This window comes from Streptopelia decaocto (genome assembly GCF_964273445.1).
Source record: "Streptopelia decaocto genome assembly, chromosome: 4".
Taxonomy (NCBI): domain Eukaryota; kingdom Metazoa; phylum Chordata; class Aves; order Columbiformes; family Columbidae; genus Streptopelia; species Streptopelia decaocto.
Window position 1 is genome coordinate 78295940 of NC_138658.1, and position 15248 is coordinate 78311187.

Sequence of the window (15248 nt, forward strand, 5' to 3'; positions counted from 1 at the left end):
CACACCCAGCATGGCGGCCGGGCAGCCTCATCCGGCACATGCCCCACTTCCGTCCCGCACTCCCGCGCCGTGCCCCACTTCCGGCGCGGGCGGCGGGTGCCCGGGCGATGCGGGGCGCGGGCGGGACGCGGGACTCGCCCTGGCCGGGCCTGGCGGCCCTCAGGGCCGGGGCTGCCCCCGCCGCCTGCCCCTGGGGCTGCGCGCTGGGCCCCGGCGGCTGGAGCGGCGGTACGGGGCTGGGGGGCCGGGGAGCGGGACCGGGAGGTCCCGGGGCGGCGGGGCCGGGTCCCGCAGGCGGGAGCCGCGCTGTGACCGGCCCGCCGGGGCCGGGGGTGCCCGCGGGGCCGGGGCTCGGCGGGGCGGGGCGGGGCCAGCGCGGCCCCAGCGCCGCGTTTCGGTTTCGTTCCCGCCGGCTCAGCGGCGGCTCCGCTCCCCGCAGCGCCGTTCTGCCCCCGGCACCGCCCGCCCGGCGCCGCCCGCGGCCCGCGCGCCCGCCCGGAGGTACGAGGGGCTCGGGGGGCGGCGGGGCCGGGCGGGGCGCGGCTGCAGCGCCGGGGGCCCGCGGGGGGCAGCGCCGCCTCCCCCGGGCCGGTGCCGCCGCTCCAGCTGCCGGTGCCGCCGCAGGCCGGGTCCCGCCCGGGAAAGCCCAGCGCGGCGGGGGACGCGTCCGTGCCCTGGGACGCCTCCGGTGAGTCGGGAGGAGTTCCCGGGCGGGGAGGCTGCTGGGGGCACCGGTGCTCGGGAGCTGCCGGTAACGGCCCCGGTTCTCTCTGCGCAGACCTGGGCTTCTGGTACAGCCCCCGGCGGCTGGAGCCGCCCAGCGAGGATGAGGACGAGGAGCAGTGGGTCGACTTCAGGCACCACTGGGACATCTCCAGCGACGACAGCGACAGCGCCTTCAACTTCTGTGCCTTGGAGAAGTCGCTGCTGCTGGAGGAGCCGCCCGCCCGCCCGCCCAGCGCGCTGGAGGTGAAGATGCGCAGGCTGCCCGCGCCCTGGGGACAGCGGCTCACGGCCGAGGTGAGGGGGACCTGCCCCCGCTCCCGCGGTGCACCCTGCTCAGCGCGTCACGTCCTCCGGCCCCTCCTGTCCTCCCAGCCGCGGGGGTGCCGGGCGCTGGCAGTGCTGCCGGGGCTGCCGTCGCTGCCGTCGCCACACCCGCGGCTGTCCCGCCGTCCGGGCGCGGCGCAGTGCCGGGTGCCGGCACTCACGGCGTCGCTCCCCCAGGAAGCGGACAGGAACGCGCGGGAGCTGGTGGCCGAGGAGGAGCGGGTGAAGAGGAAGGCGGAGAAGAAGAAACTGAAGAAGAAGGTGATGGTGTCCCGCAGGAGCGGCCCTGCCCGCCTGCAGCGTGCCCGCAGCTGCTCTCCCGGAGCCCGGCTGCGTCCCCGGGGAGCAGCCTTCCCGGGGCCTGGGCTGCGCTCCTGCCGGCGCGGCTGCGGCCGGGGCTCTGTGCCGCTCTGCCGGGCGCTGCTCACAGCTTGCTCTGGTTTCCAGAAGCAGAAAGACCGGAAGAAACGAGAAAAATTGGGACAAGAGCTGCAAAGCCAGCGGGAGGCCGAGCCGGTGGGTGCCTGTGCCCGCTCCTCACGCCCAGCCAAGCCCGACTGCGGGAGGCGGCTGCCGGGGCTGCCGGGGCTGCCGTCTCACCGCCGCCATCTCCTTCCAGAGCTCCTTGCTCCCCAGCAGCACCACGGGCCCTGGGCACCCCCAGAGCAGCAATGCTGAGGAGGGGGAGGCCTCGCCGGGCCCCAGCCCCTCCCTGTGCCCTGGGGACAGCGCGGAGTCCTCGGGAGAGGAGCGCGGAGGCCGCGGGGCCGGGGCAGAGCAGATGGAGGTGAGGGCTCCTGGTGCGGGTCTGCGCTGCGGGTGGGCCGGGGGCTCTGACCCCTCACCAGCCTGCGCCCCCGGCCCCCCAGGACGAGCTGGACCTGAGCTGCACCTTCGTCTGCAAAGCCCGGCAGAAAGCGGGGGTGAGGCTGCCGGTGCCCGGGAAGGAGAAGCCGCCGAGGAAGCAGGATGCGGAGCCGGGCAAGAGGGCGCCGGGGAAGGTGGGTTGGGGTCCTGGGGAGGGACCTGCCCCCCCAGTGCAGGTCTCACTGCCCCCCCTGCCCGAGCCCTTGCTGCCCCCTGCCCGCCCCACAGGCAGCTGAGCCCACACCAGCACCCCCGGACGCCGGCGCGGTGCAGCAGAGCCTGGTTCTCGCAGGTCAGTGCCTCGGGGCCCCCTGGCAGTGAGAGGAGGGGGGTGGGCTTGGGGGCTGTGCCGGTCCCCTTGCCATCGCTGATTTTCACCACCTTGGTGGCCCCAGGCTGGCCCCGAGGTGCCTTTCCCTGGTGACCGGGTGACGGTGGAGCCGCAGTCGGCTCCGCGGCCCCGCTCCCCTCTGCTCGTCCCCAGCAGATGCCCGTGTCCCCACCGCGCGGGGGCCGCAGCTCCGCTCCCCGGCCGGGCGGGGGGTCGGCAGCGGGCCGTGTTGTCCCCCCAGCCCGCGGCACCGAGGCTGCGCAGCAGGGCCGGTTCGCCGAGGCGGTGGCGGCGTTCAGCGAGGCCGTGCGGCTGAACCCCCGGGAGCACCGGTGAGCGGCGCAGCTGGGGAGCGGCCCCGGGGGCTCCACGTCCCGGCTGTGCCCGCAGCGACCCCCCCGTCCCCACAGGCTCTTTGGGAACCGCTCCTACTGCTACGAGAAGCTGCAGCGCTACGAGGAGGCGCTCGGGGACGCAACGGCGGCTCTGCGGCTGCAGCCCGGCTGGCCCAAAGGGCTCTTCCGCAAGGGCAAGGCGCTGCGGGGGCTGCAGGTACCGCGAATGGGGGGCTGGCCGGGGGCTGCGGGGTGGACTAGAGCCTGAGGCTGGCCGTGGGGCTGTGGGGTGTCAGTGGGGCTGGCCGTGGGGCTGGGGGTGCCGGGGGCCGTGCAGGCAGCGGACTCGGCTCCTCTCCCCAGCGCTACGCCGAGGCCGCCAGCGCCTTCGAGGAGCTGCTGCGCCGGGACGGGGCCAACGCGGAGGCGGTTGCGCAGCTGTCGGCCTGCCGGGCCCTCCTGCCGGTGAGTCCCCGGCGCGCTCCTCCCCCGCTGCCGCCCCACGGGGCCTGACCTCCTGTCCCCCCACAGCAGAACGGCCCCCGTGGCTGGAGCAGCCCGGGGGGGGTCCCCGTGTCCCCGCCCCTGCTGGAGGCTGGAGAGCCGTGCCCACTGCCTCCCTCTGGTAAGGGGCCTCGGTGCCGGTTTTGCTTTGGAGCTGTTGGCAGAGCTGGCAGCAGGGGGGAGTGTGGGAGCTGGGCTGTGGTCTCGGGGGACGCTGGGCTGGGGGCGGCCATTGTGGGGGCTGCGCCGGCCCCCAGAGCCACCTGAGCCCGTCTCCATCTCTTGGCAGGGGAACGCACGAGCAGGAGCTGCCAGGCCAAGGACACGAGTGGCCTCGGGAGCTGCAGGAGCCAGGGCCGAGCTGTGACCCCCCAGCCACTGCCCCCCACCCACCCTGCCAGGTACCGCTGGGGCCGGCAGTGCCGGGGCAGCCCCCTGCCCCACTGGGACACTGCCGGGGCAGCCCCCTGCCCCACTGGGACGCTGCCGGCGCTCACTGGGGGCACTGGGCGGGACTGGGTGGATCCCAGAGCTCCTAGCGCTCGGAGTGCTCAGGTTGGTGTGGGACAGCGCCGGCTGCCGGTGCCACTGGTGCGGTTCTGCAGGGACTGCTATCCCCTCTGGGTGGGGAATGTCACTGCCAGGATCAGCGAGAAGGTTCTGCAGGGCTCCTTCAGCCGGTGAGCGCACCCCGCAGCCCCCAGCCTTGTACTTGTCCCGCCCCGCGTCACCTTCCTGCTGTCCTGCAGCCCTCTGTCTGCCCCGTTCCCTGGGGCTCCTGGCCTGGGGGGCAAACCCTGTGAGGGGAGCACGGGGGAGCCTCTGGGGTGGGTGCTGACACCCCCGCAGGTTTGGGGAGATCCGGTCCCTGCGGCTGCTGCCGGAGCGGCGCTGCGCTTTCGTCAACTACACGCACAAGGAGGCGGCAGAAGCGGCATATGCAGCCATGCAGGTGAGCGGGGGCGCCCTGACCCCCCAGCTCCGGGGCGGGGGGTGCTGGGGGTGTCTGTCCTGGGCGCTGCCCCTCCTGTCCCTCCCCCTGGGGCAGCGCTGCCCGCTCCCCCTGCCCTCCTGTCCCCAGGACGCGGAGCTGGAGGGCAGCCGGCTGGTGCTACAGCTCAAGCACCCCTCCCACGCCACCCCGGCCCCCCGCCGGCACCCCGAGCCCTGTGGCAAGGTGGGTGCCCCCCCCGGGGGGCTCCTGTAGCCAGAGGGGCTTGGTGCTCCCCCCAACACCGCAGCTCCTGGGGCCCGAGCCAGCGCCTGCCTGTGCCTTTCCCTCTGTGGGCAGCAGGACCTGCCCCCCCGGGACCTGCCCCCCCGGGACCTGCCCCCCCGCTGCCTCTCGTGCCTGTGCCTTGCGGGGCTGCCCTGGGGGCTGCGCTGGGCTCACCTGCGTGGGGCCACAAGGTTCCCGTGGGGCTGGGGGAGTCTGTGACCCCCCGGAGCTCCTCATACCACTGCTGGGGGGGCTGTGCCCCTCGGCCCCTTCGTGGATTTGTACCTCATTTGGGGTTTTAATAAAACTGAGAGCCAGTGGTGCCTGTCTGTCCGTCCTATCCCTCCCCATCCCTCCCCATCCCTCCCCATCCCTCCCCATCCCTCCCCATCCCTCCCCATCCCTCCCCATCCCTCCCCATCCCTCCCCATCCCTCCCCATCCCTCCCCATCCCTCCCCATCCCTCCCCATCCCTCCCCATCCCTCCCCATCCCTCCCCATCCCTCCCCATCCCTCCCCCTCTTCTGCGGGGCCGAGGGCTCCTTCCCATGCCGGGGTGGGTTTTGTCTCCGGGACCGACTCTGTGCCCCTGAGGCGCCCAGCGCTGCCGTTGAGCTCCGTTACAGCTCCCGGTGCCAAGCCGGCCCCGCCGGGGCTCCGGTAGGTCGGTGCCAGGGGCCGGCCCGCGGCTCCATCCCACCGCACCGCTCACACCGCTCCTGGTACCGGCCCCGCGCGGCGCCACCGGCGGCCAGCAGGGGGCGGCCTCGGCCCGCGCGGGGGCGGGTCCGGTGCGGAGCGGCGCTGGGCGCCCTCCCGGCCCCACGCGCGTCCCGCGCTGCCCCGGGGAGCCCCGGGCGCGGGTGCCGGAGACCCAGCAGCGGGAGCGCGGAGCACCCGGCGCGATCTCCCCCTCCCGCCCCCTCCCGCCCCGCGGGTCCCGGCCGCCCGGCCCCGCTGTAACGTCGTTTGCGGGTGACGGCGTCGCGGGGCCGTGCGGGAGGTGACGGGCGGGCCATCAAGTAGAATTTGATTAATATGCAAATAGGCAACAGGGAGAAGGCGCGCGGGAGACAGCGAGTAATTAATCACTAGTTAAAAGAAATTAATACCAACAGCAGAGGTTGTCAGGAAACAGCGGTCGAGTTAATCATCCAGAAAATTGGAAGAAGAAGAAGATGAGCGTGTGTGCGGCGGGGAGGAGCGGTGGCTGAGCCCGGCACAGCCCGAGGCCCCGGTGACGGGCGGCAGGGGCGACAGGGGTGACGGGCGGCAGGGGCGACGTGCACGGTTGCCCCGGGGCCGCTTGGCCGGGCCAAACCCCCCGAGCCCATTCCCCGCAAGCAGGGGCAGGTGGTCCCGGGGGAGCCGCAGCGGGTGCTGGGCAGGGGCCGTGGGGCTCACACGTGTGTGCGGTGCAGCCCCGGGGTCCCCGCTCGAGCTGTGTGCCCAGCTGCCTGTGCCACCATGGGACACATGTGCTGTGGGCACCGCCAGCGTGTCCCGGTCATGGCTGTGCCACCATGGGACACGTGTGCTGTGTGCACCGCCAGCGTGTCCCGGTCACGGCTGTGCCACCATGGGACACGTGTGCTGTGCGCACCGCCAGCGTGTCCCGGTCACGGCTGTGCTGCGATGGGACACGTGTGCTGTGGGCACCGCCAGCGTGTCCCGGTCACGGCTGTGCCACGATGGGACACGTGTGCTGTGGGCACCGCCAGCGTGTCCCGGTCACGGCTGTGCTGCGATGGGACACGTGTGCTGTGGGCACCGCCAGCGTGTCCCGGTCACGGCTGTGCCACCATGGGACACGTGTGCTGTGGGCACCGCCAGCGTGTCCCGGTCACGGCTGTGCCACCATGGGACACGTGTGCTGTGGGCACCGCCAGCGTGTCCCGGTCACGGCTGTGCTGCGATGGGACACGTGTGCTGTGGGCACCGCCAGCGTGTCCCGGTCACGGCTGTGCCACCATGGGACACGTGTGCTGTGGGCACCGCCAGCGTGTCCCGGTCACGGCTGTGCCTGCAGCAGCAGCTCTGGGCCCCACATGCACACTGGGTGCCTGGCTCTGCTCCCGCATGTGTGCGTCCTGGTGTCTGTCCGTGTGTGTATGCATGTCCCCCACGCCGTGCCCGTGCCAGCGGTGTGGGCAGGTGCTGGCGGTGGTCCCGGTGGGCCGGTGGTCCCGGCGGCCTGGTGTGGCCGCGTGGAGCGGTGGGAGCCGGCGGGCGCAGGGCTGGCGGTGGCAGCGTGCCTGGTGCCTGCTCCGTCTCCTGCAGCAAAGCCTCCCGCGGGGCAGCCGGGGGCGATGCCAGACGCTGCCAGGCCCGGCCGACGCTTCCGCCTGAGATAGCTGCCCCGGGGGAGGCTGCTGTGGGGCAGGACGGGGGCGGAGGGGCCGCAGCCCAGAGGCCACGGTAAGGGAACTTGGCATCCATTGTCTGCCCTGGGCCGAGAAGGGACAGGGGCGTCTGGAGGTGCTGGACTGGCTCGTGCTATGGGGACGGATGAGATCCTGGTGGAAAGGGGGCTGGTGGGCAGGGCTGCCCGGCTCTGGGTGCCGTGGTGGGGCCGGGGCCGTCCCGCGGCACAGAGGTGTGACCCTGATCCCGCCAGCTGCTCCCGCACGGTCGCCGAGGGACCCGGCCCAGCCATGAGCTCATCTCTGGGGCTGGACTCCCTGTCCCTGCTGCGCCCAAGCAGGTACCTGCACACCCTGGACACATGTACACCTGGGACACACGTACACCTGGGACACACGTACACCTGGGACACATGTGGCTAGGACACACGTACACCTGGGACACACGCATGTCCAGCACACACGCGTGTGCCTGCACACAAGCCCCCGTGTGTGTGCGCTGGGACGTGCTGCGGGGCTGTGGGGCGGTCCTGGGTGCAGCCAGGGCAGCTCAGCTCTGTCACTGGGACTGGGCCGTTGTCCAGCCCTGCTCACACCAGGCCCAGGCTGCGGGTGACACAGCTGCGGGTGACACGGCTGCAGGGGCAGCAGACGCCATCGCCTGCAGCAGACGTGTCTTTATCCTGCGGTGGCTGGGCTGCGGCTGCGTAGCCGCCGGGAGCTGTCGGGGTCACCGGGAGCTGCTGGCACAGGTCTGGGGGGAAACCTTCCCTTTCTGGGTCAGCAGGGAGCGAGCAGGGGGTCACTGCCCAGGGAGTCGCCCGCTGCGGTTCTGTGTGTGAACCCACTGCCCGGTGTGCGAACCCCAGTGCTGGGTGTGCAGCCCCCCAGGCCGGGGTGTGAACCCCAGTGGCGGGTGTGGGAACCCCAGTGCCGGGTGTGAGAACCCCAGGCCGGGGTCTGAACCCCAGTGCCGGGTGTGGGAACCCCAGTGGCGGGTGTGCAGCCCCCCAGGGGCTGCAGGGAGGGGGTGGAAGGTGCCAGCCCCAGAGCAGGCCCAGGGAGCGGGGGGTGCCGGGGGCTCCTCAACCCCCGGGGTGCTGGGATGGGGGCTTGGGGTTCCTTAACATCGGGGGTGCCAGGGTGGGGCAGCCCGGGGGGTTCCAGGGACTGGGGAGAGGGAGGCAGCATGGGACCCCCGGGGTTGCTCCCCATCGTCTCTTGCCCCTGCTGTGCTGTCTGTCCCTGCCGGTCCCTGCCTGTCCCTGCCCCCACGGGCAGGAGTCCATGTCCCCCCTCCCCTCTCCGTGCCCCCGGGTCACCCCCTGCCGTTACCGGGCAGGGGCGGGCAGCGGAGCCGGGGAGCGGGACAGCACCGCGCATGCCCCACGCGTGTCGGCCCGGCCGCTCCTACCTGTCAGATGAAAAGCAATTCCCCGCGGGGATGCTCAAAGGCACTTTCAGGCTAAATCTCATTTCCCTCCCTCCCCCCTCGGCCGGGCTGCTGCGGCGCGGGGGGAGGGGCGGGACAATGAAATTAAAACCGGAGAAAATACCGGGGGGGCGGCTCTGCCTTCGGAAGTTTGCACCGCCGTAATTAGATCAGCGGGGGCTCATATGGGCGCTGGAGGGACCCGCAGCCGCGACGCGCGTAGCTGCGGTGACAGGGGCCCCGGGGGACCCGCCGGGGACAGGGGCGGCAGCTGCCCCATCCCCCCGCGCGGGCTCCTCCCGGCCCCCCCGCTCCGGCTCGTCGGAGAGTGACATCACCGCTTCGCGCAGTGACGTCACCGGGGCATGACGTCACGAGGGGTGGTGTGGGTTCCAGCAGCCGGGGCGGGTCTGCGGGGGGGAGCGGGGATCGAGGTGCCGCCACCCGGCCCTACCCCGGCCCCGCTCCGGTCACGCGTGGGGCAGCGGTCACGGGGGGACGGGCGCTGCCCCCGCCCGCGGAACGTGCCCCCGCCGCCTCCCCCGCGGGTTCTGCGCCCCCCGCAGCCGACATGCGGGTGTGGGCGTGGGGCTGGACACACAGACACCCCCAGCTCCCCCCGCAGCCGGGGCGCAGCGGCCCCGGAGCCACTTTGGGGCCGTAGCCGGGACCCCCATCCCCTGCCCTCGCCCGGGCCGGTACCGGGTGACCTCCCCCAGCCGTGCTGTCCCCACGAGGGGGCCTTTCGGCTCTCGGGGGTGGGAACGCGGGGCAGCGGGGGACACGGGGTCCGCAGTCCCGGAGACGCGCGGCGTGGCCGGGGCGCCCGCGGGGTGTCTGGTGCCCCGTGCTCGGGCCCGGGGGGTGCGGGGGTGACCTGTCCGCCCGTCCCGCCGCCAGAGCCGCTCCGCGCTCCTTAAGGAGGTGTCGCCTTTATTCCAAATATGTACACCCGGCCGGGCCGGGACCCCCGAGCCCCCGGCTCTGTGGCCCCGGGGCCACGGACGGGCCTGCGGGACAGACACGGTAGAAAATAACGTTAAAATTAAAAAAAAAAAAAAAAGGAAAAAGGCGAAAAATTGCACCAATTGCCCCCGGGGGGGCAGCGCGGCCGCCCCGTCCAGCCCGGGGGCTCGGTCAGTCTCGGTGCCGGCCCGCGACCCCCCGGCCCCACCGCCGCCGCTTCAGTCCCCCACGTCGATCTCCTCCTCCGAGAGCTCGGCGGGCGGCGGCGGCGGCGCGGGGCCGGGCCCGGCGGGGCGCGGGGGGTCGGGCAGGGCCGCCAGCTGCTGCAGGGCGGCGGGGGGCAGCGCCTGCAGCGAGGCCACGTCGGCCCGGAGCTCCTCCAGGTCCCGCTTGAGCTTGGCGCGGCGGTTCTGGAACCAGGTGATGACCTGGGCCGTGCTGAGCGCCAGCCGGGCCGCCAGCTGGTCCCGGTCCGCCGGGGACAGGTACTTCTGCCGCAGGAACCGCTGCTCCAGCTCGTAGATCTGCTGGTTGGTGAACGCCGTCCGCGACTTGCGCCGCTTCTTGCAGGCCGGGCGCTGCCCCAGGGCGCCCAGCGGCTCCCGACCTGCGGGGACAGCGGGCTCAGCGCGCCGGCACCGGTACCGGCACCGGCCCGTACCGGCACCGCGCCCGCACCAACACCGCGCCCGCACCAACACCGCGCCCGCACCAACACCGCACCCGTACCGGCACCGCGCCCGCACCAACACCGCACCCGTACCGGCACCGCGCCCGCACCAACACCGCGCCCGCACCAACACCGCACCCGCACCAACACCGCACCCGTACCGGCACCGCACCCGCACCAACACCGCACCCGTAGCGGCGCCGCACCTGTACCGGCACCGCACCCGCACCAACACCGCACCCGTAGCGGCGCCGCACCGGTACCGGCACCGCACCCGCACCAGCACCGCCGCGCCAAGCTGAGCCGAGCTTAAGCGACCCCAGCCGCGCGGAGCCCAGCCGGGCCCGTCCCTGCCCCGCCAACCCCCGCCGCCCAGCACCGACCCCTCCCAGCCGTGAAACGCCGAAACTGGCCGAACCGACCCCACCCGGGTCGCGCCGAGCTGAGCTGAACTAAACCGAGCTGAACCGAGCCGAGCCGGCCCCAGCTCAGCCGCACAAACCAGACCGAGCCGCGCCGAGCCCCGGGCCTACCCGCGGCGCTGCCCGGGCGTGGCGCCGCTGCCGGGATCCCGGTACCGGAGAGCTGCTCGGGCTGGCCCCGCGCCGTTCCGCAGTGGTCCCTGTCCCGCCGGGGCCGCCGCGGCGCGGGGCCGAGCCCACCCGTGTCCCGCCGGCGGCGCGGTCCGGCGGTCCCGGGACTCCGTGAGCCCGGTCCGCTGCCGCGGGGCCCGCACCGCGCCGGGGCCGGCATCCCGTAACGGAGCCCCGGGAGCTCCGGACGGCGGGGCCGGACCGGCAGTGCGATTCGCGGCCGTTCGACTGTGCTTTCACCCACCGACTTTCACGAGCCCCGGTGCCGGTGACTCCCCGGTTCGTGCGGGCCCCCCGGGGTCCGGTCCCCGCTGCCGCTCTCGGCACGGCCGCGCCGCAGCCCCGAGGCCCGATCCCGTCGCCCTCCGGTGCTGGTGACGGTGGAGGACAGAAACCTCCCGTGAGCGGCGGATCGCGTCTGCCCGCGGCACCGGTACCGGCTCCGCACGGGCCGCAGAGTCCCGGTCCTGCCCCCCGGGGACCCCCGGCCCCGCCGCTGCTGTGAGCGGGTCCGTCCGTGCAGCGGCCCCGGTCATTCGTTACCGGAGCACCGGGATCTCCCGGCCGTGTCCGTGGGTCCGTCCCAGTAACGGGATTTTACGTCACTCGCGAACCCCGGTCGCTCCGTTTCTGTCTGTCTGTCGGTCCGTCGGGGCAAAGAGGCTTTTTTTTCGTTTATCACGGGACCCGCGCTCTGCCCGGCCGTGTCCGTCTGTCCATCCGTCCGTCGAGCAATGGGATTTTACCTTAATTACGGGAACCTCGATCTGTCTTCTTTCTGCCGGTGAGTCCGTCTGTCCGTGGGTCCCGGTTCACTCGCCGTTAGCCGCGGGCCGCCCCGCTCGGACAGGGAAGGAGTTTTGTTTTCGCTGATTACAAGACCCACGCTCGGCCCGGCCGTGTCCGTCTGTCCGGCCGCGTAACGCGGTTTTACCTGCATCCCGGGAGCCCCACTCTGTCCCCTGTCTGTCCGTGGGTCCGTCCGAGTAAGGGGATTTTTTCCTTTATCGTGGGACCTGCGCTCTGCCCGGCTGTGTCTGTCTGTCCGGTAGGCAACGGCTCTTTTCGTTAATTACCGCAGCCCCACTCTGCCCGGCCGTGTCCGTCTGTCCGCAGGCTCTTCTCGTTAATTACCGCAGCCCCGCTCTGCCCGGCCGTGTCCGTCTGTCCGGCCGGGTAACGTGTTGGGTTTTTTAACCATAATTCTGGGAGCTCCAAGCTGTTCCCTTTCCGTCCGTCTGTCCGTCCGTGCAACAGCTTCTTTTCGTTAAATACAGGAGCGCCGATCCACCCGGCCATGTCTGTCTGTCTATCTGGATAAGGGCTTTTCCCCTTCGTTAAGCCCCGCTCTGTCTGTTTGTCCGTCCCGTTCGTTAGTTACCGGAGAACCGCTCGGCCCTTCCCTGCCCGGCGCGGAAAGGAGGGTTTTTTTCGTTAATTACCGGTGCTGGGCTCTGTCCGTGTCCGTCTGTCCACCCGGACAAGGGTTTTTTCGTTAGTCACGGGGCTGCACTCTGCCTGTCCCTGTCCGTCTGTCCGGCCAGGTAACGGATTTCTTGCTTAATAACGGGAGCCCCGCTCTGTCTGTTCGTGTCCGTCTGTCTGGCGGAGCAATGGTTTTCTCGTTAACGGCGAGGCCCGCGCTTTGCCGATCCATGTCCGTCTGTCCGGCCGAGTAACGGCTTTTTTTTTCTTCGTTAGTTGCATGAGCGCCGCTCCGCTCGTCCCTGTCCGTCCGTCTGTCCGGCCGAATAAAGGGTTTTATTTGTTGGGTTTTTTTGTGTGTTTTTTTTGTTGTTGTTGTTGTTTTTGTTTTTTGTTTCTGTTAATCACAAAGCCGTGCTCTGTCTGTCTGTCTGTCCGTCTCGGTAAGGGTTTTTTCATTAACGGAGGGAGCCCTGTTCTTTCTGTCCGTGTGTCCGTCCATTTAAGGGATTTTTCGTTATCGGCAGGCGCCGCGCTCCGCCCGCGCTTGTCTGTCTGTCTGTCCGCCCGACAGATGACTTTCGTCTGGGCCGCAGGGGCCCTGTTGCCGCTCGGTTCGTCCGTCTGTCCGTCCGTCCGCTCTCACGGCGGGTTTGTTCGCTGGGGCCGAGCCGGCGACGGTCGGGGCCGGTTCGTTCCCGCGGGTCTATGACCCACCGGGTCTGCCCAGCCCGGTGTCCCGGGAGAGCCGCGGCCGGTCCGGGGAGCGGCTGCTGGACCCCGCCGGGAGCCGCCGCGGTTCCCCGGCGCCCCCGGGAACGGGTTTCTGCCGGAGAACCGGAGCCCGGCCGGAGCCGCCATGCCCGGGGCTCGCGGACGCTGGCCGCGGGTCGGTAACGGATTTTCGTTGCCGACGGGACCGATCCGTCGCTCTGCCCCTGCGCTCGGTCACGGTCACGGCTCGGCGGGGCCGGCTGCAGCCGCTCCACCCGGCGCAGCCCGGTCGCCGCCGCGGGACCGATCCGCCGCCCGGTACAGCAGCCGCCGAGGCCCGAGGCCGGGTCGGTCCCCGCGTGTCCCGGTAAAGCTGCCGCGCCCGGCCCGGCCGGTCCTCTCGGAGCTCCGGGCTGCCCGCGGCGGTGTCTCGGTCCCGCTCGCGGCTCACCCGCCGCCGCGGAGCGGATTCGGCCGGGACTCGCTCGCGGAACCCGTGTCCGGCCCCGGGCCTCTCCCTCCCTCCGGGCCGCGACCGCTGGTGCGGCTCCGGGGAGCGGTGTCGGGGCTGCCCCAGCCGGGCTGCCGCGGCCCCGCGGCCCCGAACCAGCACCGGCTTCTCCCCGGCCAGCGGCCGCCGGGTCCCTCGGCCGCGCTCGCCGCTCCGGGGGACGAGCGAAACTTACCGGGGCCGCGCCGGGCTGGGGGCGAGGAGGGACCCCGGCACCGCCACGGGCCCGGCGGCGGAGCAGTCCCGGAGCCTCCCGCCCGCCATCCCGGGCACCTGCCCGATGCCCGCCCCTGTCCCCCCGCTCCCGGAGCCCCCGCCGCCCCGGTACCTTCGGCCGCCTGCAGCACGCCCAGCTCCAGCCCCTGGAAGGTTTTGCTGGCGAGCTCCTCCAGCGCGCAGAGCGGCGAGGACGGGGCGCAGCCGCCGCCGCGGGGCCCCGCTGCCTTCTCGGGGAGCCGGGCGGGGGGCGCGGCGGGGCCGGGGGGGCTCCCGCCGCGGGGCCGCCCCAGGATGTCCTCGATGCCGAAGGGGGTCAGCGGCTTGTTGGAGTTGGCGGGCGGCGGGAGCTGGTCCAGGGCGCTCCGCCGGCGGCCGCCGCCCGGGGGGTGCAGCGGGGGGGAACCGGCCGCCTCCCGCGCCGAGGTCATGGCGCGTCCCCGCTCCCGCACCGGGGCCGCCTCAGCACCGCGCCCGCCTCATCCCGCCGGGGTCCCCCCCTCTGGCCGTCCCGCCCGCGCATCAAGCCGCGGTCGCACTTAAACCCCGTGGGCGCAGCCCGCCCCCTCGGCGGGGGCCCGGCGGCCGCGGGGAGCGCTCGGCCTCCCGGAGCCGCTCGGCGGGGCTGGGCAGCTCCGCGCTCGCCGCCGCTCCCCTTGCCCCGCGGCCCGGCTGCCGCAGACTTAAAGACCCGCGGCCGGGGCGGCAAATTGGGCACCGGGAGGAGGAGGAGCCACCGGCGGGGGCGGGGGGCGCCGCTCCCTCTCCACCGCCGACACCGGGATGCAGACGGGGCGCGGTGCCGCGCCTCCCCCTCGTACAGCCATCTTAATTCCCCCCCAGGGGGTGGCCGGTGGGTGCCCGCTGTCCCCCCTCCATCATCCTCAGCGGAGCTTTTACCGTCGCAAAAATTTATTAGCTCCCCTGCTCTAAAATGCCCCATAAAAGCGCAGGGGCCGCCGCGTCTGGGAGTGATTAGGCCGCTTCGGGTGGGTTTTGGGTTTCAGAGTGCGGCCCGGCCATAAATCCCCCCCCGCCGCAGCTGCCCTCCCCGGTACAAATAGCTCTGGGATCCTGACCGCTCGTAAAAAGCCCAGGGACGCCCGCACACGCAGGTGAGCCCCGGCTGCCGGCACCAGGCCTGGAGCCTCCGGTAGGACAGCGACTGGGGGGTGCCAAATCATCACTCCGGGGCAATTCGGCATCCCCGGTCCTGGTCCTGCCCATGGGGCAGCTGCCGGGATGTTCTGGGCCTGACAAGGGGACATGGGGGGCACACAGGGGGGTGTGGAGGGCACAGGGGTCACAGCAGTAATGGGAGAAAATGAACCTGTGGGCAGGGGGTGGTGGGAGAGCTGTGCTGGGCTGGGGGAGCAGGTGCAGGGGACCTGGCAGTGCTGGCGCTGGGAGGGGCTGGGGGCTTCCAATCTTGCTGACAAAGGCAGAACGCGATCCCCCGGCTGGAAATTGGAGTTAGACAAATTCAACCTTGAAATTTCCCAGCAGCCGGAGCAATTAAACGCCGGCGCGGGCGGGGGCAGGGGCTCCGGCAGCCTGGGATCAAACCGATTTGGGAGAGATTTCCAGGCTGCTCGCAGGAAGCGCCGGCCTGGCAGCGCGGCTGCCCCGGCATGGTGCTGCCAGACAGGCCCCCCCACGGGCACACCGGCCCCACCGGCGTGCGAACCGCGGCAAGCCGACACAGCGGCGTTTGCACGGCCGCCTCGCGTGCGGCTTTTGTCCTCTCCGATGGCGGCAGCGTGACGCGGGGAGACGTGGAGCTGTTGCTGCTGCGTGTGCCGCCAGCCCCCCTCGTGTGCCGGAGCGGGGCCTGCTCCGGGAGGGCCGTGTCCCCTGCTCCGTCCCGGCCGCTGGCCCCTCAGGAGCTGCCAGCAGACCCGGGCTCAGCTGGGCCCTCCCGAGCCGCGGTGCCCCCGGGCAGCACTGCTCTGGACACGAGGCCGCGGGCACCCAGCAGGCAGGGCCAGGGAAGGGACACAGCCCCAGCACAGCCCCGGTTGGCGCCCGTGCCCTGCGCTCCGTCCCAGCTAA

General features: G+C 72.4%; 2 protein-coding genes across 8 annotated transcripts; one reads left to right on the forward strand and one right to left on the reverse strand.

Annotated features, from left to right (window-relative positions):
- Positions 1-55: 55 nt before the first annotated feature.
- Positions 56-4626, forward strand: TTC31 (tetratricopeptide repeat domain 31). 7 transcript variants are annotated; one of them, XM_082051605.1, is made up of 17 exons: positions 56-228; positions 440-501; positions 625-688; positions 779-1020; positions 1228-1311; positions 1498-1566; positions 1670-1837; positions 1920-2051; positions 2146-2209; positions 2405-2580; positions 2659-2800; positions 2947-3048; positions 3115-3208; positions 3377-3488; positions 3693-3767; positions 3937-4039; positions 4169-4626. In XM_082051605.1, the coding sequence occupies exons 1-17, from the start codon at positions 108-110 to the stop codon at positions 4606-4608; spliced, it is 2250 nt and encodes a 749-aa protein (XP_081907731.1). In that variant the 5' UTR covers positions 56-107; the 3' UTR covers positions 4609-4626. The 7 variants fall into 7 exon arrangements, 6 of the variants coding, with proteins under 6 accessions (XP_081907731.1, XP_081907732.1, XP_081907735.1 ...); XM_082051606.1 differs by having other exon boundaries at positions 3118-3208; XM_082051607.1 differs by having other exon boundaries at positions 68-228; positions 2490-2580; positions 4169-4424.
- A 4387-nt stretch (positions 4627-9013) lies between these two features.
- On the reverse strand, positions 9014-13886 carry LBX2 (ladybird homeobox 2). Its single transcript, XM_082051616.1, has 2 exons — positions 13309-13886; positions 9014-9674 (listed from the first exon to the last, which is right to left on the reverse strand). The coding sequence occupies exons 1-2, from the start codon at positions 13625-13627 to the stop codon at positions 9286-9288; spliced, it is 708 nt and encodes a 235-aa protein (XP_081907742.1). The 5' UTR covers positions 13628-13886; the 3' UTR covers positions 9014-9285.
- Positions 13887-15248: the final 1362 nt, after the last annotated feature.